At 45.6% G+C, this 27,881-nt stretch overlaps 2 protein-coding genes across 7 annotated transcripts in view; both read right to left on the bottom strand.

Annotated features, from left to right (window-relative positions):
- Positions 1-92: 92 nt before the first annotated feature.
- PIAS3 (protein inhibitor of activated STAT 3) lies at positions 93-13,039 on the bottom strand. Of its 3 annotated transcripts, none has more exons than XM_075193160.1 (14): positions 12,534-13,039; positions 4,518-4,983; positions 4,239-4,323; positions 3,928-3,978; positions 3,356-3,446; positions 3,031-3,165; positions 2,828-2,933; positions 2,643-2,716; positions 2,057-2,217; positions 1,768-1,904; positions 1,485-1,653; positions 1,258-1,391; positions 1,025-1,065; positions 93-848 (listed from the first exon to the last, which is right to left on the bottom strand). In XM_075193160.1, exons 2-14 carry the CDS (start codon positions 4,978-4,980, stop codon positions 585-587), a joined length of 1,911 nt encoding a protein of 636 aa, XP_075049261.1. In that variant the 5' UTR covers positions 4,981-4,983; positions 12,534-13,039; the 3' UTR covers positions 93-584. The 3 variants fall into 3 exon arrangements, with proteins under 3 accessions (XP_075049261.1, XP_075049260.1, XP_075049259.1); XM_075193159.1 differs by lacking the exon at positions 12,534-13,039 and adding an exon at positions 6,775-6,948 and having other exon boundaries at positions 1,485-1,650; XM_075193158.1 differs by lacking the exon at positions 12,534-13,039 and adding an exon at positions 6,775-6,945.
- Positions 13,040-20,769: 7,730 nt separating this feature from the next.
- ANKRD35 (ankyrin repeat domain 35) overlaps positions 20,770-27,881 on the bottom strand; it is a 39,347-nt gene continuing 32,235 nt past the window's right edge. For all 4 annotated transcript variants that reach the window (XM_075193036.1, XM_075193037.1, XM_075193039.1 and 1 more), the window contains exons 9-13: positions 27,171-27,211; positions 24,129-26,366; positions 23,225-23,314; positions 21,785-21,850; positions 20,770-21,367 (exon numbers count right to left, since the gene is read on the bottom strand). In XM_075193036.1, coding sequence (XP_075049137.1) covers positions 21,296-21,367; positions 21,785-21,850; positions 23,225-23,314; positions 24,129-26,366; positions 27,171-27,211 — 2,507 coding nt within the window. In that variant the 3' untranslated portion in view covers positions 20,770-21,295. The remainder of the gene's footprint in view (positions 21,368-21,784; positions 21,851-23,224; positions 23,315-24,128; positions 26,367-27,170; positions 27,212-27,881) is intronic.

The following is a 27,881-nucleotide window of genomic DNA, read 5'->3' as shown; positions in this document are numbered from 1 at the left end:
TACCAGAGCCCAAAATGGGCACAGGCTCCCGTCCCAGCACCAAATGTGCAGTAACCATGATTTCAATCCTCACATTAGTCCTTGACGGCACATTTCTGCAAATATATATATATATTTGAATCATTTCATGACAACTGTTACACAAGTGGCTGTATCTCAAAATGAATTAACAAAGTGGATTTAAAAGGGGGAACTTGTAATCCTTAAATAATTGCCGGGTTGATTATATACACTGAACAGCCACGACATTAAACCCACCAGCCTAATATTGTGTATTGCCATCTTCTTCCACTGCTCCATGGGCCACTGGTGCTCACGTGCCCATTGTCGGTGCTTTCGGTGGTGGACAGGGGTCAGCGTGTGCACTTTGACCGGGCTGCAGGCTAGCCCTTGCTCCCCACGTGCATCATTGTTGGGGCTGATCGGTGTCTATATGTTTCTGTATGGGCCGTATTATAATGCTTTAACAAAAAAACAAAACAAACAACAAGATGACCCAAGAAGGGATTTTGTGAATTTAAATAGATGCAAATAATTTGTCATGTCTCAGGATGTACGGGCAAACGAGCCAAGTCCCAATTAGGTCAGTCCAAGGAAATAATGTCCGTTCGGCACCCTGGCAAGGTAGAGGTGGGATTCTGTGAGCCGCTGTGCCCGTGGCTATCCCGTAACGTGCTGGTGGAGACGATGCTGCTTATGCGGCTGGCGCTGTTAGTGGCGCCGCTGTGGGATCCCGCCATTGCCTGGCTTAGCGGGCTCATGTAATGGGAGGGAGGTGCCCGGTACTGGAAAAAGTGACTCAGGGCGTCCTGTTCATCCAAGGAGGTGATGACCGAGGGGCTGTAATGCTGAGAGAGAAGAGAGCAACAAGACAGAGGTATCAGTCACAATCAGTTTATGGGATGGACGGTCACAAGAATATGGCAAAATGCAGCGAGCAACTTCTAGGGGATAAGTCTACAACGCTACTACTAAAGGTCCCGCCTGCAAGAATAACGCCTTCATGCCACTTTACTCCACTCACCTGACTATCGGTTGTCTGAAGGAAGGAGAACAAATCGAGACCTGCGTGGAAGAAAAAACAAAACTGAATTGGTGAAAGAGTCCCCAAACCATGTCTCCAAGACGACGAGCGATTTGAGAGTTCATGACGAAGTACGGTCAATGACGTGTGGACATAAAAATATTTGCCAAGGTTTGTAATCCTTAATTTCACTGGTAGAATACATAGCACTGGTAGAATACAATCTTCATTACCTTGAAGGTCACCCGGTACTGCAAAAGATCGGTGATAGTCGGGGATATGAAGGCTGGATAGGTAATCGCTGCCTATTGTGGTCAAGGGTGGGCTTCTCAGAACAGAGGAAGTCTGATGGTCAACACTGATCACCCTAAAATAAAAAAAAAACAATATAAAGACACGACGAATAAAGACGACAGACCCCTCTCTTTCAAAATAAGACAAAACTCTCCGCCCAGGTTACCCTTTGGATCCGACAGAAGGACTAGTGGCCGACGTGACGGGGCACTGCCTCTTGGCCGCCGGCTCGTCTTCGTCCGACGAACTGTCCAAAGTCAGGTCTATCACTTCCACCTTCTTCTTGGCGTCTGCACCGTGCTTGAGATCGGAGCTCAGGTTGTAGATTGTACCTGCTGAAAAAGAGGAGAGAGAGACGGGGACACTGAGTGGCGATCTAGGAATCGTCGGCCCAAATGGCTTGGGCCTCCATCGTTGGTAAGGCTCCCTGAGGTCTAGGACCTGCTTACCGTCAATCCCACCGTACGATGAAGACTGGCACAAGTCCGGCTTCTCCTTCTTAGGCTTCATAGGGCACCAGGAGCCGTCTTCCATGAATTGGATCTCATCGCAGTCCGTGCAGGAATTTAGGATTTCCATGAAGAGCCTGGAGGAGGAAGGGGAGGAAAGGACACCATTGGTTAAAATCCGTGACACGGACGTATATAGACCCAAAAAGTACAAGAATCACACAAAGAACTTTCCAACAAACGAAAGAACAAGACATGGGGCAAGATTGATATCTTAGCCCATACGCACCCGTCTATAATTAACATATCGTACGGCGCCTTCTTATCGCACACCGGACAAGTCCACGTTGGTTTCTTCTCGTTCATCTGCAGGTAGAGGGCGGCGTCGAAACATTGGAGGTGGGTGCAAGTGATAGCCCTGCAGGGCACCGTCAAACGCATCTTGCCCAGCTGCCGACAGAAAGAGATGGCGATCATTGCCCGGTCCGACGTCACACGGACATATATTGTATAAGAGGGGAGGAATGGAAGCGCCCTGGATTTAGAATCCTCCAATTACTTTTAGGTTAACGAGTAGAAAGCGGATGTGGTTTAATTAACTCCACAATAAAACTTTTCATAGAATATTTTGTTAATTTTATTTTTTTCTACTGAATAAGTGTTTCACGTCAAGATTTAATGAATTTAAAAGGGTAACTACTCAAAAACTGGGATTAAATCCTTCTCTATGATGCTATTGGGGGGACGGAAGAGGAGAACTGAAGAGGATGATATAAACGTATCACCGTATACAATGTCCAATCTGATTCCTGTAACACTATGTGAAACCACAGGCTGTATAGATATAATTGTGTATTATTATTTTTTTTCCTCACCGGACACATGAGAGAAACTCGCAAGCTAGTTGTGGCGATCTCGCTGTCCGGATCCGCTGTCAGCTTTTCCTTTACTGTTGTTATAAAACAAAAACAAAATAAACATAGAGGTCAGTGAGCAAGAAGGAAACGACTGACAAGAAAGCCCCGGAGCTTCGTACGTGGAGAGAACCCTCCGGACTCACTGAGCGCTCTGGAATGATCCGGGTTCCGGATGCCTTTGGACCGCAGTTTCTGGAGCAGGGTGACGGACGTCAGCTGTTTCACCAGGTAGACGGACAGAGAGTAATTCTGAAACATACGCGCGGCGCAAAGAGCGTTAGTGAAACCGGCGCGGAGTGGTCCGCTGTGGGCGGCTCAGACAGGTTTGTGGAGGGTTGGCGCTTACCCTGCTGAACTCAGACGACCAGTTGACAACGATGGTGTTGGGGACTGTGGACGACAGCCGGATGAGCGGGGAGATGTTGATGGGTCTGCTCGGCCTCTTGGGTTCAGCTCCGTTCTTGGTGGGGGGGAGGTAGCCCTAGATGTTGGATAAGAAAGAATTTCATGAACGTTTAAGCCAGGTCCGACCACTCATTATTGTGTCTAAATCACAATGACCATATTTGACACCGTGATTGATGAGGAATCTCTCAATTTCATTACAGTCATTATTATCTAGCATCTTGGCCGTTTGGTGGCCAGCTTGAGGAGGCGGCCATTTTACTTACTGGCAAAGGGCAGAGCTTCCCGTTCACCTTCACAAACAGGTTGGGAGGGAAATAGTCTTCCTGAGGACAGCTTGTCTCACACAGGCAGAACCTGAACGGTGGAAAGAGACAGAAATCTAGTTTAGACTCAACAGGGGGAAAAAAATAATCCCTCTTGACCTCAATCCATGGATTCCACAACTTAATTTTAGGAAGGATAGCAGTAAATGGACATCACTCTCTGATGTGATCTGGCCTCCGGGCTGGAATCCTGACCTCAAAACACAGAAAGTTTGGGGATCCCCGGGTTGTGACATCACTGAATGAGGGGCAGGGTTTTCATTACTGGGAAATCTGGATAGAATCCTCAAAACATTTCAATAATAGGGGATGATACAGACCAAGGTAACCGAGCCCTATAGTTTTACACAAACTGCTGGTAGGTACACTTTAAATCAGGTTGATGTATTTTCAAAGTTGGCTATGGTCCCCTCTATTAAATCTAGAATACAGGGTGAGATTGGATGTGGGATGTTGCAGCAGGCGCTTTTTGGTGTTAGAAGTGGGATAATAATCATTTGACCTCTAATTACCTCAGTTGAACCTGGACTGTGTAATCGCATTTAGCCCCAGGTAATATATCTCTGTAAAAGAAAAAAAAAGAGACACTAATCACAAGTATGTTCTTCATCCATTAAAATACACATTAATAGAGAACTTTACGAGGTTAAAATTAATAATATATTATAGCAGGAATAGATTAACGTTTTTTATATATATCTGTCCAATATTTACTGTTTTTTTTAATGAAACTACATTTTTTGTTCTTTAAATAATGGTCTCCTGACACATTTAAACTCCGAGCATCACTTGCCACTTATATGTTTATATTCTACCAACCAACCTGGAAGTGAGGATTTGGTGGACTTGCTGGGGGGTCAGGGCAAAGTTAAAATGGGCCTCTTCAAACCGCTGGGTGTTCGTAGAAGCTGGAGGGAGAGAGAGAGAGGTTGTTACGAGCCATAACCCGAATACATTGCAAGTTCCCAGCACCACAAGATATGAGGGCAGATTTAATGCCCCATATCCATTGGCACCTAGTATCACTCGCAGTAGCAGATGGTCAATAAACAAGAGATGAATAATACCAACGGAGTATAAAATAACGAAGCCTCAGACTCACCCAACGTGGTGGGTTTTATGAGTTCATCGTAGACATCGTAGAACGGAAGCCTCTTCATCTTGACGTCCGGGTGTACCGGATGAATGGGCGGGGAGAGGTGCTGAATGTCCGTTTCGTGTTTGGGACCCAACATGGGTATAGGTGGCAACATCGACGAGGGCACCGCGCTGGACATGGCGCCAGTGTCGTAGCCCAGGTGGCACGCGGCTCCTTGCGTCAACGAGTTGGCGTTGGGCAGCTGCCCAGCCTGCATGTGCAACATGGTCAAGTCTGTGGTGTTGAGGACTTTACGGGGGAATCTCCTTCGGTAGAGCTCTTTTATCTTCATCAGGATGGTGGGATTGCAGCCAGACCTTACCAGATGGAGGGCCTTGGTGAGAAGCTCGTGCTTACGTCCGCTCTTGTTCCTGCCAGCAAAACCCAAAAGAACCTGTAGCTCCGTGACTCTAAAGCTCATAACCATGTGCTAGAGAGGAAGAAAGGACAGAGGCGAGTTATAAGGACGCGGCCATGTCTGCACCCATGCCATGGCATTAATTAAGAACGTGGAGAAGTCAGGGTCTATGGTGGCACCAAAAAGCCGTCTCCAAAACCTGGCAGCGAAAAAAAATCAGCGCTGAACTGGATCTCCCCTTAAGACCTACCACGGTGATCAGGTAGATCCAGCCTCTCGCCTGCAAAATTTTTATAGTACATAAAAAGTACACAAACAACAGTCATGGCCCCATGTCACTATCTCAGGGGGTGGCGTTTGTTTTTGTGGCACCTGTAATAAGTTTCTAAAGGTGACTCAACATTTTAATGGCTTTGCTCAGTGAACTGTATTTTCATACTTTGTTTAACAATGATTTTCAAGAGTAAAGAAAAAATACTTTATTAGTTACAATCACTGCATTTCAACAACAAGAGATACAGCGGTAAATGTCATCTCTGCACCAACAAAGGACTATACAGTTGTTATTCTAAGATGTGGTGTCCTCTCATAATAAGTGTAGTTCCAATCATGGATGTGTAACCAACGTGGTTACCCTTCAATCACTATGGGGGAACGCGGTGCAAATAGCAATGGCGTGCAACCAGAGGTATAAGGGAATCACACAAAGATCCAGGACACACAGCCCACCAGCACTGTGATGGGAGGCAGGGGGGGGGGGACACAGCAAGCGCTGTGGGGAGAGACAGGGAAGGGGAGGACACAGCCAGCCCTGCGGGGAGAGGCAGGGGGGGACACAGCAAGCGCTGTGGGGAGAGACAGGGGGGGGGACACAGCCAGCGCTGCGGGGGGAGACAGAGGGGGACACGGCCAGCACTGCAGGGAGAGACAGAGGGGGACACGGCCAGCCCTGCGGGGAGAGACAGGGAAGGGGGGGACACAGCCAGCCCTGTGGGGAGAGACAGAGGGGGACACCGCCAGCGCTGTGGAGAGAGACAGAGGGGGACACAGCCAGTGCTGTGGAGAGAGACAGAGAGGGTCATCGCAGTTAGTATAAGGAGAGACATCAAACAATATAGTCCACAAGAGGGAGAGTTGGGAGGGGACAGGGACAGGTAGATCAGGGTCAACAAGAGGGGACAATACAGGAAGAAAGTAACTGAAGCAGACGCAGACATCTCTGTCCTGTCACATAATGCAGGTTATTCCCATATCATAGTGTAAGTGCAGAGATGGAAGTGTGACACAGCGATAGATAGATATGAGGTAAGCAGGTATATATATTTATGTACATGGAGTAAGTAGTATATATATTTATGTATATGGAGTAAGTAGTATATATATTTATGTATATGAGGCAGGCAGGTTATATAGATATATTTGTGTATATGAGGAAAGCAGTATAATATATACATTAGGCAGGTTATACTGGTTATATATATATATATATATATATATATATATATATATATATATATATATATGAGGTGGGCAGGTTATATAGATATATTTCTGTACGTGGGGTAAGCAGGTTATATGGATATATTTGTGTATATGAGGTAAGCAGTATAATATATATATATATATATATATATATTAGGCAGGTTATATTGGTTATATATATATATATATATTTCTGTACGTGGGGTAAGCAGGTTATATAGATATATTTGTGTATATCTCAGTACGTGGCCCCCACGGACCCCCCCGGACCAGGCCCCGCTCCCCCCCCGGGGTCTCCCAGCAGACTCTCCCGGACTTCCTGTCAGGTCTCCCCGCAGTGACTCCCGCTCAGCCCGGTCCCCTCCTCCCCCCTCCCGGTACCTTGAGCTCGGCCAGCTCCGCCATCTTGAGACATGGCCGGGACTGGAGAGACTCAGGGACCGGGGGGAAAGAACCAGCCCGGGTACAGCGGAGAGAGGAGAGGAGGCCATTACCGGAGGGGTCCGGGGCATGTACACAGGGAGAGGGGGCTTCAGTAATTATCACTACTAGGAGGGACAGGGTGGTGGGGGAGTCAGCAGACATCACCAGTGATCTATACAGGGGGGGGAGGGGACATCACCCTCACAGTGATCTATACAGGGGGGGACATCACCCTCACAGTGACTGGGATACAGGGGGGACATCACCCTTACCGTGACTGGGATACAGGGGGGACATCACCCTCACAGTGACTGGGATACAGGGGGGACATCACCCTCACAGTGACTGGGATACAGGGGGGGACATCACCCTTACAGTGACTGGGATACAGGGGGACATCACCCTTACCGTGACTGGGATACAGGGGGGACATCACCCTTACAGTGACTGGGATACAGGGGGGACATCACCCTTACAGTGACTGGGATACAGGGGGGACATCACCCTCACAGTGACTGGGATACAGGGGGGACATCACCCTCACAGTGACTGGGATACAGGGGGGGACATCACCCTTACAGTGACTGGGATACAGGGGGACATCACCCTTACCGTGACTGGGATACAGGGGGGACATCACCCTTACAGTGACTGGGATACAGGGGGGACATCACCCTTACAGTGACTGGGATACAGGGGGGACATCACCCTTACAGTGACTGGGATACAGGGGGGGACATCACCCTTACAGTGACTGGGATACAGGGGGGACATCACCCTTACAGTGACTGGGATACAGGGGGGACATCACCCTTACAGTGACTGGGATACAGGGGGGACATCACCCTTACAGTGACTGGGATACAGGGGGGACATCACCCTCACAGTGACTGGGATACAGGGGGGACATCACCCTTACCGTGACTGGGATACAGGGGGGACATCACCCTCACAGTGACTGGGATACAGGGGGGACATCACCCTCACAGTGACTGGGATACAGGGGGGGACATCACCCTTACAGTGACTGGGATACAGGGGGACATCACCCTTACCGTGACTGGGATACAGGGGGGACATCACCCTTACAGTGACTGGGATACAGGGGGGACATCACCCTTACAGTGACTGGGATACAGGGGGGACATCACCCTCACAGTGACTGGGATACAGGGGGGACATCACCCTCACAGTGACTGGGATACAGGGGGGGACATCACCCTTACAGTGACTGGGATACAGGGGGACATCACCCTTACCGTGACTGGGATACAGGGGGGACATCACCCTTACAGTGACTGGGATACAGGGGGGACATCACCCTTACAGTGACTGGGATACAGGGGGGGACATCACCCTTACAGTGACTGGGATACAGGGGGGACATCACCCTTACAGTGACTGGGATACAGGGGGGACATCACCCTTACAGTGACTGGGATACAGGGGGGACATCACCCTTACAGTGACTGGGATACAGGGGGGACATCACCCTTACAGTGACTGGGATACAGGGGGGACATCACCCTTACAGTGACTGGGATACAGGGGGGACATCACCCTTACAGTGACTGGGATACAGGGGGGACATCACCCTTACAGTGACTGGGATACAGGGGGGACATCACCCTTACAGTGACTGGGATACAGGGGGGACATCACCCTTACAGTGACTGGGATACAGGGGGGACATCACCCTTACAGTGACTGGGATACAGGGGGGACATCACCCTTACAGTGACTGGGATACAGGGGGGGACATCACCCTTACCGTGACTGGGATACAGGGGGGGACATCACCCTTACCGTGACTGGGATACAGGGGGGGACATCAACCTTACCGTGACTGGGATACAGGGGGGACATCACCCTTACCGTCCCTGGGATACAGGGGGGGACATCACCCTTACCGTGACTGGGATACAGGGGGGGACATCAACCTTACCGTGACTGGGATACAGGGGGGGACATCACCCTTACCGTGACTGGGATACAGGGGGGACATCACCCTTACAGTAACTGGGATACAGGGGGGACATCACCCTTACAGTAACTGGGATACAGGGGGGACATCACCCTTACAGTAACTGGGATACAGGGGGGACATCACCCTTACAGTAACTGGGATACAGGGGGGACATCACCCTTACAGTAACTGGGATACAGGGGGGACATCACCCTTACAGTAACTGGGATACAGGGGGGACATCACCCTTACAGTGACTGGGATACAGGGGGGACATCACCCTTACAGTGACTGGGATACAGGGGGGACATCACCCTTACAGTGACTGGGATACAGGGGGGACATCACCCTTACCGTGACTGGGATACAGGGGGGACATCACCCTTACAGTGACTGGGATACAGGGGGGGACATCACCCTTACAGTGACTGGGATACAGGGAGGACATCACCCTTACAGTGACTGGGATACAGGGAGGACATCTCCCTTACAGTAACTGGGATACAGGGGGGACATCACCCTTACAGTGACTGGGATACAGGGGGGGACATCACCCTTACAGTGACTAGGAGGCAGGGGGGGACATCACCCTTACAGTGACTGGGATACAGGGGGGACATCACCCTTACAGTGACTGGGATACAGGGGGGACATCACCCTTACAGTGACTGGGATACAGGGGGGACATCACCCTTACAGTGACTGGGATACAGGGGGGACATCACCCTTACAGTGACTGGGATACAGGGGGGACATCACCCTTACAGTGACTGGGATACAGGGGGGACATCACCCTTACAGTGTCTGGGATACAGGGGGGACATCACCCTTACAGTGTCTGGGATACAGGGGGGACATCACCCTTACAGTGACTAGGAGACAGGGGGGGGACATCACCCTTACAGTGTCTGGGATACAGGGGGGACATCACCCTTACAGTGACTAGGAGGCAGGGGGGGGACATCACCCTTACAGTGACTGGGATACAGGGTGGACATCACCCTTACAGTGACTAGGAGGCAGGTGGGGACATCACCCTTACAGTGACTAGGAGGCAGGGGGGGACATCACCCTTACAGTGACTAGGAGGCAGGTGGGGACATCACCCTTACAGTGACTAGGAGGCAGGGGGGGACATCACCCTTACAGTGACTAGGAGGCAGGTGGGGACATCACCCTTACAGTGACTAGGAGGCAGGTGGGGACATCACCCTTACAGTGACTAGGAGGCAGGTGGGGACATCACCCTTACAGTGACTAGGAGGCAGGGGGGGGACATCACCCTTACAGTGACTAGGAGGCAGGGGGGGGACATCACCCTTACAGTGACTAGGAGGCAGGGGGGACATCACCCTTACAGTGTCTGGGATACAGGGGGGACATCACCCTTACAGTGACTAGGAGGCAGGTGGGGACATCACCCTTACAGTGACTAGGAGGCAGGTGGGGACATCACCCTTACAGTGACTAGGAGGCAGGAGGGGGACATCACCCTTACAGTGACTAGGAGGCAGGGGGGACATCACCCTTACAGTGACTAGGAGGCAGGGGGGACATCACCCTTACATACAGTGTCTGGGATACAGGGGGGACATCACCCTTACAGTGACTAGGAGGCAGGGGGGGACATCACCCTTACAGTGACTAGAAGGCAGGGGGGGGGACATCACCCTTACAGTGACTAGGAGGCAGGGGGGACATCACCCTTACATACAGTGTCTGGGATACAGGGGGGACATCACCCTTACAGTGACTAGGAGGCAGGGGAGGGGACATCACCCTTACAGTGACTAGAAGGCAGGGGGGGGGGCATCACCCTTACAGTGACTAGGAGGCAGGGGGGGGGGCATCACCATTAGACACAGGGGGGGGGCGCAGACCGTTCAGGTTACATGTTAGGAGGATATTACTATGGAGACATTTGTGTCATTGATCTCATAGTGAACAGCAGGTTGTTCCCATCACCTAGATGGAGAGGAGATCACAGATTTGTATCTGGAGACAGACACATGGGGAAAGATGGCACCTTAGTAGATTATGTGGAGTGTAGACACAGTCACTATACAATGAGGGGGGGGGTGGTTCATTATCACGTGGCCAGAAACAGGGAGACAAACCATTAGAATGAGAAGACAAAGAGGGGGACAGGCCATTATTAGGAAGGAAAAGGTGAAAGGAGAGGACATTAGTACAAGTGGGCTTTCTATACAGAGACCACAGGACAGGCCATTAAAACATATTGTCTGTACAAGACATTACTTTAAGGGAAGAGACATGTGGCCCATTATTATGGGGGGGGGATACAGCTCAGGGCTGTGAAGAGGGAGGAGGGGTATTTGGCCTCCTGGCCTCAACAAAGCAAAGAATCAGAGGAGGGGGCAGGTTATATTACTAGGAAGAAACAGGTGGAATAACATTCTTACCCAAAAAATGAGGAGGGGGGCAATTCAGGGCCAGGGGTTGTATCTGCCCCCAGGACTAGTGGGCTACCTGTATTTATTTTTCCTTTAAAATGATAATTGCCTTAGGGAAAGAGACTGGTGGTGTAAGACTGACTTTAAGAAGAGGCAAAAGTTTAGGCCATGGATACGTGAGATTTGCGGGGGGCAGAGCCCGTTTTAACGAAAAAACACGGGATGGGGCCAAAAAGGCACCATATGTAGGTGCGTTTACCACTAGGAGAAGAGATGGTTCACAGGTCGGGTTAGGGAGATAGGAGCGTTGCCAGCGTGCACGTTGTGCCATTGGTACATGTAGAGGGACAGGAGAAACCATGCCACCGACACGGCTTGGGTGACACAAGGACTCACGGTGTCCTCCTATAACCCCACGGGCAGCCGCCTTACACCGTGACGATATCAGCCAACGAACCTCACCCTGCCCCTTGCAAAGTTTAATCATTAATAGCCTCCTGTGTGGAGATGGCACGGCGCAAATGAAGTAGGGGCACCTGGTATCGCATCCATGACCTTGTATACCACCTGACTGCCATGCCACGATTTCCGCCCAAACCTCAATATTATATATACCACCCCTCGGCCCAAGATCGAACCAGACACAAATACGTACCCTGCCCAAACAATTTGCAAATTACTATTTACTACCCTAACAGCGCTCATTAATACAATGCTGAACTACATGCAAACTTTCAAATGTAATGCAATATACACTGGATAAAACAGAGACCTTGTAACAAAACAATGTGACAAATTATATAAAAAAGTGGCAACAAAATTTCAAAACAAATAAGATGCATCTTCCACAAATTTCGATTCAGTATATTTTCCCCTTATTATAAATATTTTGATTGACATCATTGCCAGACCTACATAAAAATCAGTCTATTTATCAAATGATACATTTGTGATCAGTGCAACAAATTAAGACTTTGCATTAATGTGCATTTTATATCAGTGATCACTGTAACAATGTTTTTACAGTGAACATGTGAAATAAACACATATATAAGATGCAAGATCAGGGTAAAGTCTCTTGTGTTCAAGAGGTAATCTGCAGCCCACAAAGGGTTACTCCAGCCAGCAGAGGGTTTGACTAGTCCCCGGGAGGTGTCTTTGTTAAGCAATGGATCCAGCAGACCGCCTAAAATTTAAAGACCCAGTCCCAACATAGTGTTAACCCCATTGTCCCCAAAACACCCCACAACAGAGGGAAAGTTGAGGACCCAGGTAAGAGGGGTGTCTGTAGGAGATCAGATTGCAGGACAGGGCTTTAAATCATGCATTGTACTCACCCATAGCAGATGTTACAGGGGGGGTGCTTCCTGCAAACCCCCCCTCCCAACCCCTTTAAGATAAAAGTGCAATCCTGGGGGTCAATGGCTGGGGCCCCGGACCTCTGGGGTGCCTGGAGACCAGCTACAGGCGTAAGGTAGAGCGATCTGGGCAGAAAAAATACAAAATATAAAAGCTCAATCCTCCTCCACTTTCACTTTATGGAAGTGAGTCTCAGGAAATACACAGGGAGAGCGAGCTGCTCGTACCGCCCCCTAGTGGCCCAGGGCGGAACTGTCATGTTATATCTACACCCATAGCAGTGTCGGTGTTTTCTCCACCTCTTGTTACAGCTAAGTGTGAAATGAATGCTAGGTTGTCTGTTGGGATATATTGTCCCAAGGGCTTTATGATTAAATATTACATAAACCCAGGGCTATAATGAGAGACCCTGGCCCAAAGAGCTTACAATCTAGCGGTAGAATGAGAAACTCTGCCCCAAGCATCTTAGAATCTAGTGGCATAATGGGAGACCCTGTCCCAAAGAGCTTACCTTCTAGTGGTAAAATAACCTCTGTCCCAAAGAGCTTACAATCTAGCGGTCGAATGAGCAACTATGTCCCAAGCATCTTATAATCTAGTGGCATAATGAGAGCCTGACCCAAAGAGCTTACAATCTAGTGGTATAATGAGAAACTCTCCCAAGTATTTTAGAAGCTAATGCTATAGTGATAGACCCTGCCCCAAAGAGCTTACAGTTTAGTGGTATGAGAGAGTGAGACCCTGTCCCAATGAGCTAGCAATCTAGTGGGAAAATGAGAGACCCTATCTCAAGTAGCTTACTATCTAATGGTGTTATGATTTACAATCTACCAATTGGTGAGGAAGTCTGTCCCACAGAGCTTACAGTCTAATGGATTGCACCGTCCAAACTGAGATTACAGTCCAGTGGGTTTGTTACCAGACACATTTCCAAGAAATTTACACTCTAGTAATATAATATTTGTATTCAGGAGCTTCCAATCTACTAGCACAAATAGTATAATCCACTGTTATAATGTTACACTCAGTACTATAGAGTTTAGAATTTAGAAAAAAAAGCGTAAAGCGCTACGGAATATGTTGGCGCTATATAAATAAATGATGATGATGATGCTTGTTTTATATCCCTCACTGTACGGTTCAGCAAAATATATTGGTGCTTTAGAAAAATAATAATAATTTGAGCCCCAGCATAGCAGTCGCCCCCTCTCCAGCTGCTGGTGAGAGAGTTAAGGCCCTTATAATGGGATTTCCTGGTGGGGTCTTCACCTAGCGACCTGTGAATGGCAGGGGGCTGTGAAGGTAACCTATAGCAAAAAATAAAGATTATGGGGACAATTCAATTAGCTGGCAGGTTCCGTAGTAACTCATTTATTTCCTTATTTATTTCTGTCTATGTCTATATATTTTTAATTAACAAAGTTTTATACCACTATACAACTGCAAAACCCTCCACACCAAGCAAGTGGGGGCGAGGAATCGTCCCAAAGTGGAAGCAGCCATTTTGTTTGCTCGAAGCAAACTTAAAATAATAACCAGAACATCAGCAGTAACTAATTTTTATATTCTGCTTTGCTATTAATAGTCTGTGTATTCTCTCTACTGGTAAGCTGTACCATATATCCACTACTCCTTTAGCATGGCGTGACTTTTCGGTGCAAGCATCAGGGCATGCAAGTCCTTATTCCAGCCCCTTCCAGGAATGATACACACGTGTTGTGTGGACACTTTTAATTTTTAATCTCATTTATTCACAAATGCCTGCATTTGCACCCAGAGAGATCACTGACTGTGTTAGACAGAGCACTGAAACCAATATCAGCCTCTACACGTTTTTCACCAGGGTTGGCTCTTGTCAGCAGCTCCCTAACTGCAGAGCACAGCAATAAGTCCTTTATGGCTCCACCTCACCATCTCCATGGAAATGTCTGCCTGGGGTCTGGCAAAAACATGCTGGGAGTTGGCTAATGTTACTTCTCTGGGGGGCTAGGCAGATATGCATGATCCCTTGTATCTCTTCATGGCTGTGCATGGCTCTGGGGGCTGTTGGGGAAGGTGGAGTGAGCAACACAAGCTGCAAAAACACTTCCTGTCATTATAATTCTAATAATGCAACATATTCATGTCAGGCTGCAGCCTGCAATTCACACCCTGCCCTCTTATCACATGCATAACACCCAGCATGTTGTGTATATACAGCTATGCATAGCACAATAGCAAAAGATCAAAGGGATTGTTGAATATGGGGGGAGGGGATGCAGCCTGGGGTCATCCCAGCCCCCATCTCCAGAGGGGGGAGTGTTGTGTGTAGCCATGCAATTCATTATCTCTCAGCCAAGCCTGGAAGATTTCCAAATTCCTTCCAATTCTAGTCCATACTGGTGGTAGGGATCATTTTTATTTCAGAATAGCCCCAATAATAACACCTTGTATGTAAATTTATTACCAAAGTGTTTTTTTTTTTAAAAATATTGATCAGTCATTTGTTTTAAGAAGGCCACGTAATCTGTAGTGATGTACATATCCGTTGATTCTATATGCATTGGCTAATATATATATTTTTACGTATTCTTTATGCGTTGCAAAAAATAGCAGCAATTAACAACAATAGTTCGCTACGGAATTTGCTGGCGCTATATATATAAATAAATGATGATGATGATAACGAGACAGCAATATAAGAAAATTGTCAGTGTGTATAAGAGCATAAACAATCATTGGGGAACGGACAGACAAGGGAGAGAAAGGGGGGGGGGTGAAGGAAGGGGGGGATAGGTGCTCAAAAACAAAATTTGAAGGGTGACCTCTGTTGGCTAATATATAATAAACATATAGGGACCAATTCATCTTAGAACGCAACAAGCGTTTAAAAAAGTCGCATGTGACAAGCACGCACGTCCGAAAGTATTCAAATACAAGCGGACTGCGTGCAGTTGCGTTCACTGGCGTAGTCCCGTTCTGCTATTTCACGACAGAGACGACACGCAAATGGACTTATATCAGGCACGTTGCTGTAAATATATAAATGCTTCTGATAACCATCACATAATCAGAACTATGTCTTGTAATATCCTTATAATTAATAGTAGCATTTACAATAGACCAATTTTTGGGGCTCATTTAGAGTTTTCCGTTGCATAACATGCGGAATTTCGTACACACACATTTTGGCATATGTTGGAGGATTGGTACAACAATACACAATCACCGTGAAGACTATCGGTAGCATTATATAGCCACTTCTGATTGGACGATTGTGCATTGAGCCCTGGCAGCTATATTATATGAAGACACGGACGACTGTTATCATTGCGAAACTGACATCTCCATGCGGACTACCGCAGGAAACAAAATTCCCATTACATTTTTTATAGGGAGAAAATAAGAAATGAGAATTCTTTTTGTATGTAATGATGTTTTATATAGAAACTAGAGATGCTCACTGACCCCCGTGAACTGGTTTTGGTTTTGGATCTGGATTAGCTTCGTGTTTTGGTTTTGGCAAAACCGCCCTTGTGTGTTTTGGTTTTGGTTTTGTATTTTTTAGGAAAAATCCTAAACTATGCTAAAATCACATAATTTTGCTCTTTTTTTTGTTCCAACATAATTATTAACCTCAACAACACTAATTTCAAGTCATATGCAGTCAATTTTGACCACCTCACAGGTCACAATATTATTTTCATACACTTTCGGACAAATACTGCAGCGACCTGGCTGGATGGTAAGCGACAGAGCAATGACACAAACACACGGCAGTTCCTAGCACATCTAGGAAACATTGGCACACAGCAGTTGCAGAAAAGTAAAATGGAGGTCTGCCCAATCCCTCACACCCCCTGTTATGTTATATCCTTAAAAGGAATCCAAAACTCATGAGATCCGACGAAGTAACGATGACGTTTTGCCTCGTTTTCAATTCCGAGGGTGCGCAAAAGGCTCAGTACTTGGATCCCCTAAGTTCGGGTGTGTTTGGTTCTCGAGGAACCGAGCCTGAGCTTTTCTAATAGAAAGTGCGACTTTTGCATTTATTATTTAGTCAAGACACTATTCTCTTTAATGACACATCATGACATTATTATACTGTGTACAAAATAGACTACTGCGACTTTGTCATTTACTGCTAACACACGCTCAGCACCTCTACGCCATCCTGGTGTGTAAATATACACATGTACGTCTGATGTACGTCTGGTGCAAACGCTACTGGTTTCGAGCTTGAGTTTATACAGCAATACCGGTTAAAGATCCTCTCGATTAAAGAGAGAGTTTATATGAGCAGGGTCTTGCATTATCCAGTGTGCAAATAAACAAAGCGGCCGATTATATATTTTTGCACAGTGATTGATGCAGAATACTGTGAGGTCATCAGATCTGAATCTTTGAGTTAAGATGGAGATGACCTGGTCAATCGATGTTTTCAACCTTGATGATTGCGCTAAGAAATATCTTTAACATATTGCGTTTTCCACCTACCTAGCGATGTTAATGAATGATTACCATTCAATCATTCATTTTGATTGGTGTTTTGTGGATGGTATTAAACGTAATAAGTGGATATCCAATCAGATCGCTCGGTTCCATAGCACAAAAAGGTGCATTTTGGCAAATAAAGGTACGTTCACAAGTACCGGCATTATAGTACGCAAGTACGGCTAGCACTGGCATTGAACGTTCTATCCAAAATGCCCCCTTAACAACTCCCCCCCCACCTCCAGCACTGCTTATGACATGATACATGGATTTAGTACACCATGAAGTGTCAGATTACAATTGCGACATCATACATAGATATCGTACAGAGTCATTGGTCACAAGACAGTGCGAGAATTCCATCCTGAGTCATCGTCTCGCAACTCCAGATTTTTCCTACTTACGTGACAATGTACATGACAGTCTTATTTATAATAAGATTGCACACATTGAATTGTACGACAATTTAATTGCCGATTGGATTGACTTCATTCAATTATAAATCCGACGTTCACACTAGAGAGGTGGGTAAAAGTGAGGGGGTGAATATGGGAAAGTCTAGCTTATAGAAAACCTTTATACCCACCCATTCCTTGGTTAAGGTTGACATGACATCATCATCATTTATTTATATAGCGCCACTGATTCTGCAGCGCTGTACAAAGAACTCACTCACATCAGTCCCTGTCCCATTGGAGCTTACAGTCTAAATTCCCTAATATACACAGACAGACAGAGAGAGAGAGAGAGAGACTAGGGTCAATTTTTTGATAGCAGCCAATTAACCTACTAGTATGTTTTTAGAGTGTGGGAGGAAACCGGAGCACCCGGAGGAAACCCACGCAAACACGGGGACATTATCTTATTACTATGAAGTATTTTAAGTTGCTTACGGGTCACAGCTAAGGAGGAGACACTCTGTGGCACTCCCAGATGGGTTGCACATTGCCCGCAAATAGGACTCCCACCCGTACCGCGGCTGAGGCGTACGATATCGCCCTCGAGGGGGGCGAGTGAAAGCTTTTGAGGGCCTTTGCCCAGGGGGAGGCAGGGCGCCCTCGTCAGTTTTGCACTTTCCACTTCGTCCGCTGTTTACGATCTCATTCCTAACGATCAGACTGTGGGGAGCATGTGCGTCATTGGCTGCAAGGAGGACGCGGACGTTAGGAACTACCGTCAGATTTAACGAGATGCGAGTACACAAGGTGCTCAATCCCAGTCCTCAAGAGTTAACGACAGGTCATGTTTTCCGGAGTTCTGTCTGTAGAAACGGGTGGAGTCATTACTCACCCGGCCAAATAGATTAGCTCGCCTGTGCGTGATTAAAGACATCCTGAAAACATGAACAACCGGTAGCTGAGTTTGCCCGAGATTTACTAAACCTTCTATAAACGAAAAGTGGAGGTGTTGCTAGCTAGCACTGTTCCTTTTTAAAAGGTTTAGTATATCCACCCCTAGGCACGTGAGCTGACACTTTAGAGCAGGAATATCAGAACATGGAAAGATCACATCTAACCATAAAGAGGAAGCTATATTACCATGAACTACCAGTGCACCTGGAAGACTTGGATACGGGTCTGGGGGGAATAATTTGAGGATTACAAATACTCCCGAGAGTATTGAAAACAACCTGACTAGGCTGTTTAGAATTCCTCTGCCTGATACTAATTAATCCCTTCTATGGATAGATGGGACTCGTAGAGCCATCCATCCCGAATCATCACAGAACCAGGGAAAGTATCTTAGCCGCAGCCAGAGATGACGAAGCTGTTGAAGTCTCTCTCCATCTTTGCTACATCGCAGTGCAGACAAGACATGAAGCCGTTCACCAATGCAGTTAGGACGACAGGCCTGAGATCCACTTGGTTGTCATCAAAAATTTTAAGAATTATATAGGTCATCGAAAGCTGATTCCTTTTTACTACGCAAGTTGTTACTCTCTGGGCAGTAGAAACATCTGGCTGATGGAAGACAAGAATATGCAGATTTGCAGCCATGTCGGGCCACAGTTTTTTTTCTGAAAGCCATATAGCTCCCCCAACTGGCTTAGGGGTGTAAAACCCTTGTTTGAAGGAGACGAGGGTGGGAGAGGAATGGTAGAACTTCCTGAGTCACAGTTGAGATAGGGTCGAGGGATAGACAATGAATAAAGTAGAGCGTCATGGTCAAGCATGTATCGACTTTGAGAAAGAGAGAACTAAGCGTTGCTAAACCTGACATGAGAAACAGGTCTCGAAAACGTGGGTGCACGCTATGGGAAACTGATGTGAGATCTAGAGACTTGTGTCAGGTCTACAAGGAAGAACCTTGGTTTCCGATTCCATGAGATCACCTAGTCCTACTTGAGAAATATTATTGTAGGGAGTTCCCCGAGAGAGGCTGTACAAAGTGTGGAATTATTGAGCCAATCCGGAGACAGTTACCATGCAAAAAAGAAAAATAATGTATTCAACGTAGATGGCCTTGGGTCCAGTATTTCCACCAACTGGGCTCCGCACCTATATATCACTTGTAATTCACCTCTATCATATCATCATGAGCGGGGGCTTCTAGGGTGAGAAAGACTGAGCAAAAGACAGTTGGTCAACCAATGGGCATCACAATTTTCAGCAGTTTCCGAGTTTTCCCGGATGTGGAACATTGGACTTGTCCCGGTCATCCATATCTACCTTTCTGCTACGTTGACGTTCCCCACACTCACGGGAACAAGGACTGGCTCTTGTCATGGTTTTGAAAATAGGTAGAGAGTTAATTGTCCTGCCAAATGTTAAATTTCCTTCTACCATTTTGGTGGTCTAGTTGTGTGTGGGTTGAATGTGAGAAAGTGCATCAATGGATCTTTTATCATCATCACCATTTTATTTATATAGCGCCACTGATTCCGCAGCGCTGCACAGAGAACTCACTCACCAGACGGTCATGTTTGGCGCCTCTGTGAAACTACACCTCGGTATCAATTGCTTATTTATCCGATTCCCAAGTCGTGGCAGTAGTCACCCCAAAAAATGTATTTAACTTATTTGCACAGGCCCAAAAATATCCGGTCTATTAGATTAAGATCGTTCTGTGTGTACAAATTGTTGAGTGAAAAGATTGTTTGTGTAACAATAAGATAAAATGTTTGAGAGTCGTTTTGTTCAATATTTACTGATCGATAGAACAAAGCCATGTATTATGACCCCTATCCTGGTGTCAAGGCCTCATTATAAGCCGCTAGACTGTAAGCTGCGTGCACTAGACTGTAAGCTTCTTGGGTTAGGGTCTCCCATTACAGCGTTAGATTATAAGCCTCTATTACACAACTAGTCTCTGCATTGTACAAAGTAAGTTCTCTCAATACTAAGTGGTAAGCTGGTGTGGTCAGTGTTGAAATCAAACCTGCAGATTGTAAGCTCTTGAGGCTAAATTTTCTGTAGCCACTCCCCCCCCCCCACCCGATTTACTAGTAGACCACGGTTTTAAATGAGGTGAATAATTTGTGGATCAGATACAGTTAAGCAAATTCTGAGTTACATTTACAGAGGAATTTAGAGGAGACACTTATAATGGAACGTAGAACAAGTTATACTTTATGCTGCTGTGATCTATCGTTCTGATTGGCTGCAGTTTTTCTTGCCCCGCCCATTCCTTACATAGGTGATAAAAAAAAGAATACAATATAAAACAAACAGAGCGGGACTTAGTTCCAAAATGGAACATTTGTCGATTCAGTTATTTTAGAAACCTTCCACAAACATAATACTTTTACTTTCTTGTTTTCAACATTGGGTTTAATTGAAGCAATAACAAACATCTATAAGTTATGACGGTATTAAATATATTTTTATATATATATATATATATATATATATATATATAAAAAGAAAGAATATATACGAAATTGTAGCATTAAAATAGAACTCTAGTATTTGTCACTGGACGCTGGACCCTCTTGGCACCTCGGATATATACAGAGGACGATGATTGTATATAAGGCACGTTGCACATGTAACGTTGAACATGTAAGACATGTAACAGAGCCACCGATAAATTGGGAGCCCCTGCTCCATTTTAAGGTGATGAGTGATATCCTCCCCGAAAAACAATGTATATTTATGAATTACAAACGGCCCCTGTCGTGGGTCTCTATGTATAATATTTAAGTATAATTATCCATTATTTTTGCAGCATTCAAGGACGTTTTTAAGTGGTTTGTGAGACCAGACGGGCGCAAAACTCTGCCATCTTTTACGTCCGCCCCCCCCCTTTCCCCGCGAGGGGGCTCCAATCAGTAAACAATCTCCTTCTGCATCTTCAGAATCCAATGTAAGGTGAAATGGATGTCTTCGTCCATGAATCCCTGGCGGAGAGGAACAGAAACATAATCAAACATTCGTTACTAGATTAGGCGACCAAACGGTTGCGAGTTTCTTGGTGCAGGGTCTATCGTAAAGCCACGGTGGAGGCAAATTTGCAGGAAAGCAAACGGTGCTTCGGAATCCGCCGCCCACCTCTATGTGCGCCAACAAGGGTAGAGAAAGGACAGAGCTTATATGATAGTAAATATTCAATAATCCAAGCATATTAGGAAAGTTAAAAAGGACCGGTCATGTTTCGGATAAAGTCTGGAGATTTTACCAATGATACACTGTATATATATAAGAGGGGACCCTTCCTCTCAGACCTAGATGCACATCAAAGTTTCCATCATTATTTAGTACTACACCGTCGTTCTTACGACCGTGGGGAACTAAACCGGCGTCATTTGTTAGGTTACCTGAGCTGCATTCAGCAGGTGGCTCCGGTAGACGGAGATCACTTCCTCATGCCGTTTGTTGGTGTCCTGCAGAGAATAGACAAAGACATGTCATTAACAGTTATAGCTTCCTGAACAGATGCCCCTCACCCCCCTTAAAATTTTAGGTGAATTGTTCATCCTCACCTAACGCCACATTCGTGTTTTACAAAATATCAAATAAGAGTTTTCCGGGTTATCCGAGTATATAAATCGGAGAGGAACTGTTGAAATTACATTTTCTATTGGTTTACCCCTAGAGATGTGCGAAACTGGTTTGGAATTCTATTTAATTTGCACGTTAAAACGTATCATTTGTAGCTCGATCGCCTGAACGCGGTCTAACCATCTCGAATTTAGCTCTTCTTTGAGAATTCCTACTCACCACAACGTTAGTGAGAGCTTATTTTAGGTACCTAATTGAGGAGCTATTTTCGGATTGGCTGGTTAGCACCATATATCAAAAGACAGTTCCTTGTTGGAAAGGTGTTTTGTATCCAAATTTTCAATGAATTACTATAATTGATCGGCTTTGCAGCTATTTATCTTTCGCACTTTTTTCGTTTACGCCTGAAATAAAAACATTTAAAACATTTTTCATATATTAGTGGACAGTAAACTTTTAAGGACTAAACTACGGGAGTGATTTTCAGTCTTTCAATCGCGGGTGACTAACAGCTTACACCTGTGATCTCCTTGTTTCCTATAGGGTGATCTGCACGTGCGATTTTTAAATCTGTCTTGCACAACTATCGCTTTCGATCGCGTCATGACGCAAATGAACGGCTTTGCGTGAACCTCAAACGACTCATTTGCCTCCATTGACTATAACGTAATGAGAGATAAATTGTTCAGTCAGTCAGTTTCAGGTCTAATGAGATTTCAGAGAGATTAATCAGAGGCGATTAACCTCATGAATAGAACAGCGATTTGAAGTGGGTAACCTCACGAGATTTAATCGCAGATACTAAAAATCACCCCATGATACCCTAAACTATCCGTGGTATCCTAAATCGCTCTATGCTATAGTCTAAGGGGCTTCTACCTCATCCACAGTAATTATAATTATTTCTCATTAGACCTGTGGCTATTTAATTAATAACATAAATGAGATACTTTAGTAAACTGATCAAAGGTTATTTTCATTATATTCTACTTTACGTGTTAATTTTAAGGATAATCTGCAGAGAGATAGAACCTTATTTTTTGTTAGTTTGACTTTGGATGAAAATGAAAATAAATGGGTTAGAGTGCCCCCTGGTGGGGAAGTTCTGATAGAAGACGGATCTGGGATAGATAGCATACAGCCTGCCTTAGCAATCCTAACAATGCGGGGACTCTCCAAGCCAGATAGAAACCACAAGCAGCACTGTCCATTAGTCGACGACTAAGTCGCAATAATGCGGATACAAAGTTACTCGCCTGGAGTTGTCCAGCGAGCTCCTCGCACTGTCTCTGTTGCTGGTCAACGGTTTTCGCCAAAGACTCCAATTCCTTCATGGATTCCTCCACCTTAGAAAAAAGAGGAGTTATTTTTAGGAGCATGCACCATTTAAAGGGGGACTGCACCTGTACGGCTATTTTGGGCTCACAGTTAATCCTGACCCCTGAAAAAATAATTCCTGGCATACCAAAGGGACCAAAAATAAGACTGCAGGAGTTAGCAGGGACCACTGGTTACTTCTACTCCAGCTGAATGTCAGCAGACACAACTAGACATTTAAAGTAATAATTATTTCACGGGTACCGTTTTAATAATTTAATTGCTGTTCCGTGTTTTGAATTTAAACCTAAATCCACAATGGGTCATCTACCAAACTAAACCTATGTCCTTGAGGCTATCCACGTCCGATCAGTAGCACTCCTAAAAGTTCCTGATCAAAGGCGCAGGTCCTAAATCGCACAGCACGGGTCTCTATGTTGAGATTAGAGATTAATATTTTGGTTCTGATAACCTATGTTCCATGAATCCATTGCCCACCATGTTAGGTGCAATCAGACTACCGAGCACGCTAAGTGAAACACGTCGTTCCTCTCGGATGTAGTATGGGAAAACTAGGCGCTCTAAGTCAAGCCAATTTTTGATACCATTTACTTTTATATATTGGTACAGCCTTATTCGGAGAGTAATTCAATAAAGCTTAATCAAGATGGATGTGAATTAAGATTAGTTAGTAAATCTACGGTCTTGTGTTGACTAGAGAAAATTCGTCCTTCACAACATGTAGACCCAAATTTAAAACCTATGCCTTAGCACGACACAGAATACGCTGAAGTCTTTTGGAAACAATAATAGATATGTTTCGCTCCCGTGTGTCCCTCTTACCTTCTCCTGTTTCTCTTGTGATGTTCTGGAAAGTTGCTCAAACTTCTCATTAAGATGGCAATTCTCTTCCTCGGATTTCTGGGACTTTATCTTCAACTCTTCTGCTTCCTTCTTCGATTCGTTAACCTTTTCCTCTAGAAGCGTAACCCTTGCCCTTTCAGATGCCAACAATTCTCTGCAACCGTCGGCTTCTTTTGAGTTCGCTTTATGTTTTACGGAAAGCTCTTGATGTTCTACTCGTAAAGCCTGAAGCTGGAGCTCTAACCCGCTCCTGACTCTTTCAAACTCCTGCGTTGTGCTCTCCTCCTTTTCCTGTAAGGCCTGTCTTTCTCCAGCGACTTGATCAAGTTGTTGTTTTAGTACTAGGGCTTCTTCGCTTTTCCGCTCCAATGACACCTGGCACTCCTCGTTCTGGTCTTTTAACGCTGTGACCACCCTTTCCAGGTCAGACAAGCGGTTCTCGACTTCTTGCTTGGTTATGGTGTTGGAGGTCTGCACTGCTATTTGTTCTTTAAGCTCTACCATGCTACCCATGACTTGGAAGAGCCTTTGTTTTAGATCCTCTGTTTCCTTGACCTTGGCGTGTAAGTCGTTCTTGATTTCGTTGAGAATATTTTTGTGCTCAGTCATTGATATAGTCTGGACCTGGTCATCTAGAAGCTTCAGGTTTATCTTCTGTAAGGCGGAGGCTTGCTGCGAAGCCTCGTTGTATTTCTTTACAAGCGTTCCGACATTCCAGTAAAGCTCTTCCAAGACGTCGGAGCTGAACGTCTTGACGGCTCTGTTGCTTTCTTCTCGAACGACCTCAGCAGGGAAACTATCCTGTAGCATGATCATTTCTTCCCGCTGAGCCTCCAACCTCATGTTCAACTTCTTCAGTTTCAATTGTTCTGCCAGCAGCTCGTCAGACAGGACGGAGATTTGGTGTTTGTAATCCTTACATCGGATATCCGTTTCTTGCTTCATGACGTACTCCGCCTGCATGCTTTCTTGCAGGGCAAGGAGTCCTTCTTCTAAGTTCTGCTTTTCTTGGATCACAAGGTCCATCTGGGTGAGGAGATTGGCATGGGCCACCTTGAGAGCGGACAACTCTGCTTCTAATTCCACAAGAGTTTGTTTTAATGATTCTGTACTCTCCGCGTGGGCACTGTTGTGCTCTTTGCCCAGGGATGACCTGTTCTTGAGTTGGGTCATAGTACTTTTAGTACAGGTTACGTCATTTTGTAAACAAGGCACATTGGTTTCTACTGGAAGATTGAGCTCAGTGGACGTCCTCATTGCAAAATGCCCATTGCTTTGTTTATCTGTAGGACTGTTGACTAGACCAGAGTCAATTCTCCCTGATGCCGAAGTGACCACATCTTGTTGTGATCTCTCGATATTCATGATATAGGTCTCTATGGCTGGAATAGTCGTCTTCCAATAATCTATGTTTCTTTGTAGGACATCTTTTGGCACATAACCAGAGCAACCCTTTGATACTTCATTGCTTGGTCTTATGTCTACATTAACACAGTCACTTTTCAATTTGTTGAGTAACTCGTTCAATACATTGTTGTTTGGCAAGGTTTGCCCATTATCAAGTCTCTTTGCGTGGCCGTTGTTCCCGTTTTCTTCTTGCCCTTGGATTTTTTGCAGTAGCACCAGGAGCTCTTCCTTTTCACACATCACCTCTGAGATCTGTTCCTGCAGATCTTCCACCACCGTGCTCTGTACCCGCTTCCGCGTCTCGTACTGCGACAGCACCTCCCTCATGTTCTCCAAGTGGCCTTCAAGCTCTGTGACTCTCCTCCGTGCGCTCTCTTCCCTCTCTCTGGCTGAGGTGGCTTCACCCTGAAGACGTCTCACCTCCTCTCGGTGTCGCTCTTCCATTTTTTCAGTCTCGTTAGCCTTGGCATTGAGCCCCTTGATCGTTTCTTCTTGAAGGTTTCGTTCGTTCATTTGCCGATCTTGGGAGGACTTGACCTGCTCAAGAACTTGACCTAGTAGACCACAGGTGTCGAAGTTGTGATGTACTCCTGCCTTAGCTTCGGGTGTCACAGTCTCACCATCTAAAAGACCAGTGAGTGGACCAGCCAGTTCTCTGATTCTTCTACTCTCCACCCTGTTTTCTTCAGTCATCCTCTCAAGTTCTTGGGTCTTCGTCATCAATTCACCTTGTAGCCAAACACCCCGTTTTTGCTCTTCCTCATATCTCTTCTTCCATAGGCTGACCAGCTCCTGTTCTCTGATTGAGGCCTGAAAATATACATATATTGGATTACTATAAATTATCCTGTATAGCGCCCGAATACATCATTATGTGTAGACTGACCAAAGCCAATATCTGGACATATGAGGAGATGCGCTCGTTTAATTTTAGCTCTTTCTATAAGTCACCCCGCTATAACGACCTTGAAAGGTCACAAATCTTAAAGTCCATTTTGATTCAAAATGAAAAGGCTTCTTGTAAGATGCCCAATTCTATGTTTTAATGGTGCTACATAGGCAAACCGAGGGGGGTTTCCTAGTGCCTGGAATCCCCCCTCCAAGCCTTGGGCACTGTATAATTGAGGTGGCTGGACCCTGCCCCCGCTTCACACGGCTCTGCTTGAAAAGGGAGAGCTGTGTGCACCTAATAGTAGTGCACACAGCATTGCCTATGTATATTATGGGAATAGGAAGAGTTGGAGAGCAGCCAAGCACTGTCTAATATTATAGCCACACCCCCATGCATGCTGGTCACGCCCACTGGTGGCGTGGTGTGGAAACCCCCTCTACAAATCCTGCGTTTGACATGGTATTTCGTTTGACATGGTATTTCACATTAGTATAGTTGCAAACATAATTAGTTCTAACGTGTTTCTGAAATTGTTGCATACACATGTGTGTGTGAATGGATCAAGTAGCTCCTACTTATAAAGAAATATGTATTTTTGTTTTAAGAATTTATTGAAAAACACAGACAAATGCGTTGTGTATCGCTTGAGCTCTTGGAGCAGAGAGGGGAGATGGAGACGATGTTTCATATAGCCACAGAGAAGTAAATGATTTCAGACATACCGTGGAAGCAGCGAGGTTTTCCTCACTTCGAGCCTGTTGTTCTGTTGGGAATATTGGTAAACATTAGAATTTCCACTTTTTAACCCTCTTTTTCTTAATATGAATAAAGAACATTAGAGACACTTGTAATATCAAGTAAAATACATAAAATATTATTATTACATGCATTTTTACTATTACATTTTTTTTTTTTTTTGGACACTAGGAATAGAGGCAGCGATTTTGTCGACTAAACCAATATTTAAGAAAATATAGCCTTATCAATTCAAAGGAGTAAAAGTATGAAGTATCTTAATGATGTCACATGTTAATAGTCCATTGATAGGCTGCATTCTCAGTGATGTCACTGGTCCCTAGTGACTGGATAGGCTGCACTCTCAGTGATGTCACTGGTTCCTAGTGACTGGATAGACTGCACTCTCAGTGATGTCACTGGTCCCTAGTGACTGGATAGGCTGCACTCTCAGTGATGTCACTGGTCCCCAGTGACTGGATAGGCTGCACTCTCAGTGATGTCACTGGTCCCTAGTGACTGGATAGGCTGCACTCTCAGTGATGTCACTGGTTCCTAGTGACTGGATAGGCTGCACTCTCAGTGATGTCACTGGTTCCTAGTGACTGGATAGACTGCACTCTCAGTGATGTCACTGGTTCCTAGTGACTGGATAGACTGCACTCTCAGTGATGTCACTGGTTCCTAGTGACTGGATA

The sequence above is a fragment of the Mixophyes fleayi genome, chromosome 12 (assembly GCF_038048845.1).
Source record: "Mixophyes fleayi isolate aMixFle1 chromosome 12, aMixFle1.hap1, whole genome shotgun sequence".
NCBI classification, from domain to species: domain Eukaryota; kingdom Metazoa; phylum Chordata; class Amphibia; order Anura; family Limnodynastidae; genus Mixophyes; species Mixophyes fleayi.
The sequence above is the reverse complement of the archived record's forward strand: the minus strand, read 5'-3'. Positions and strand labels throughout refer to the sequence as shown.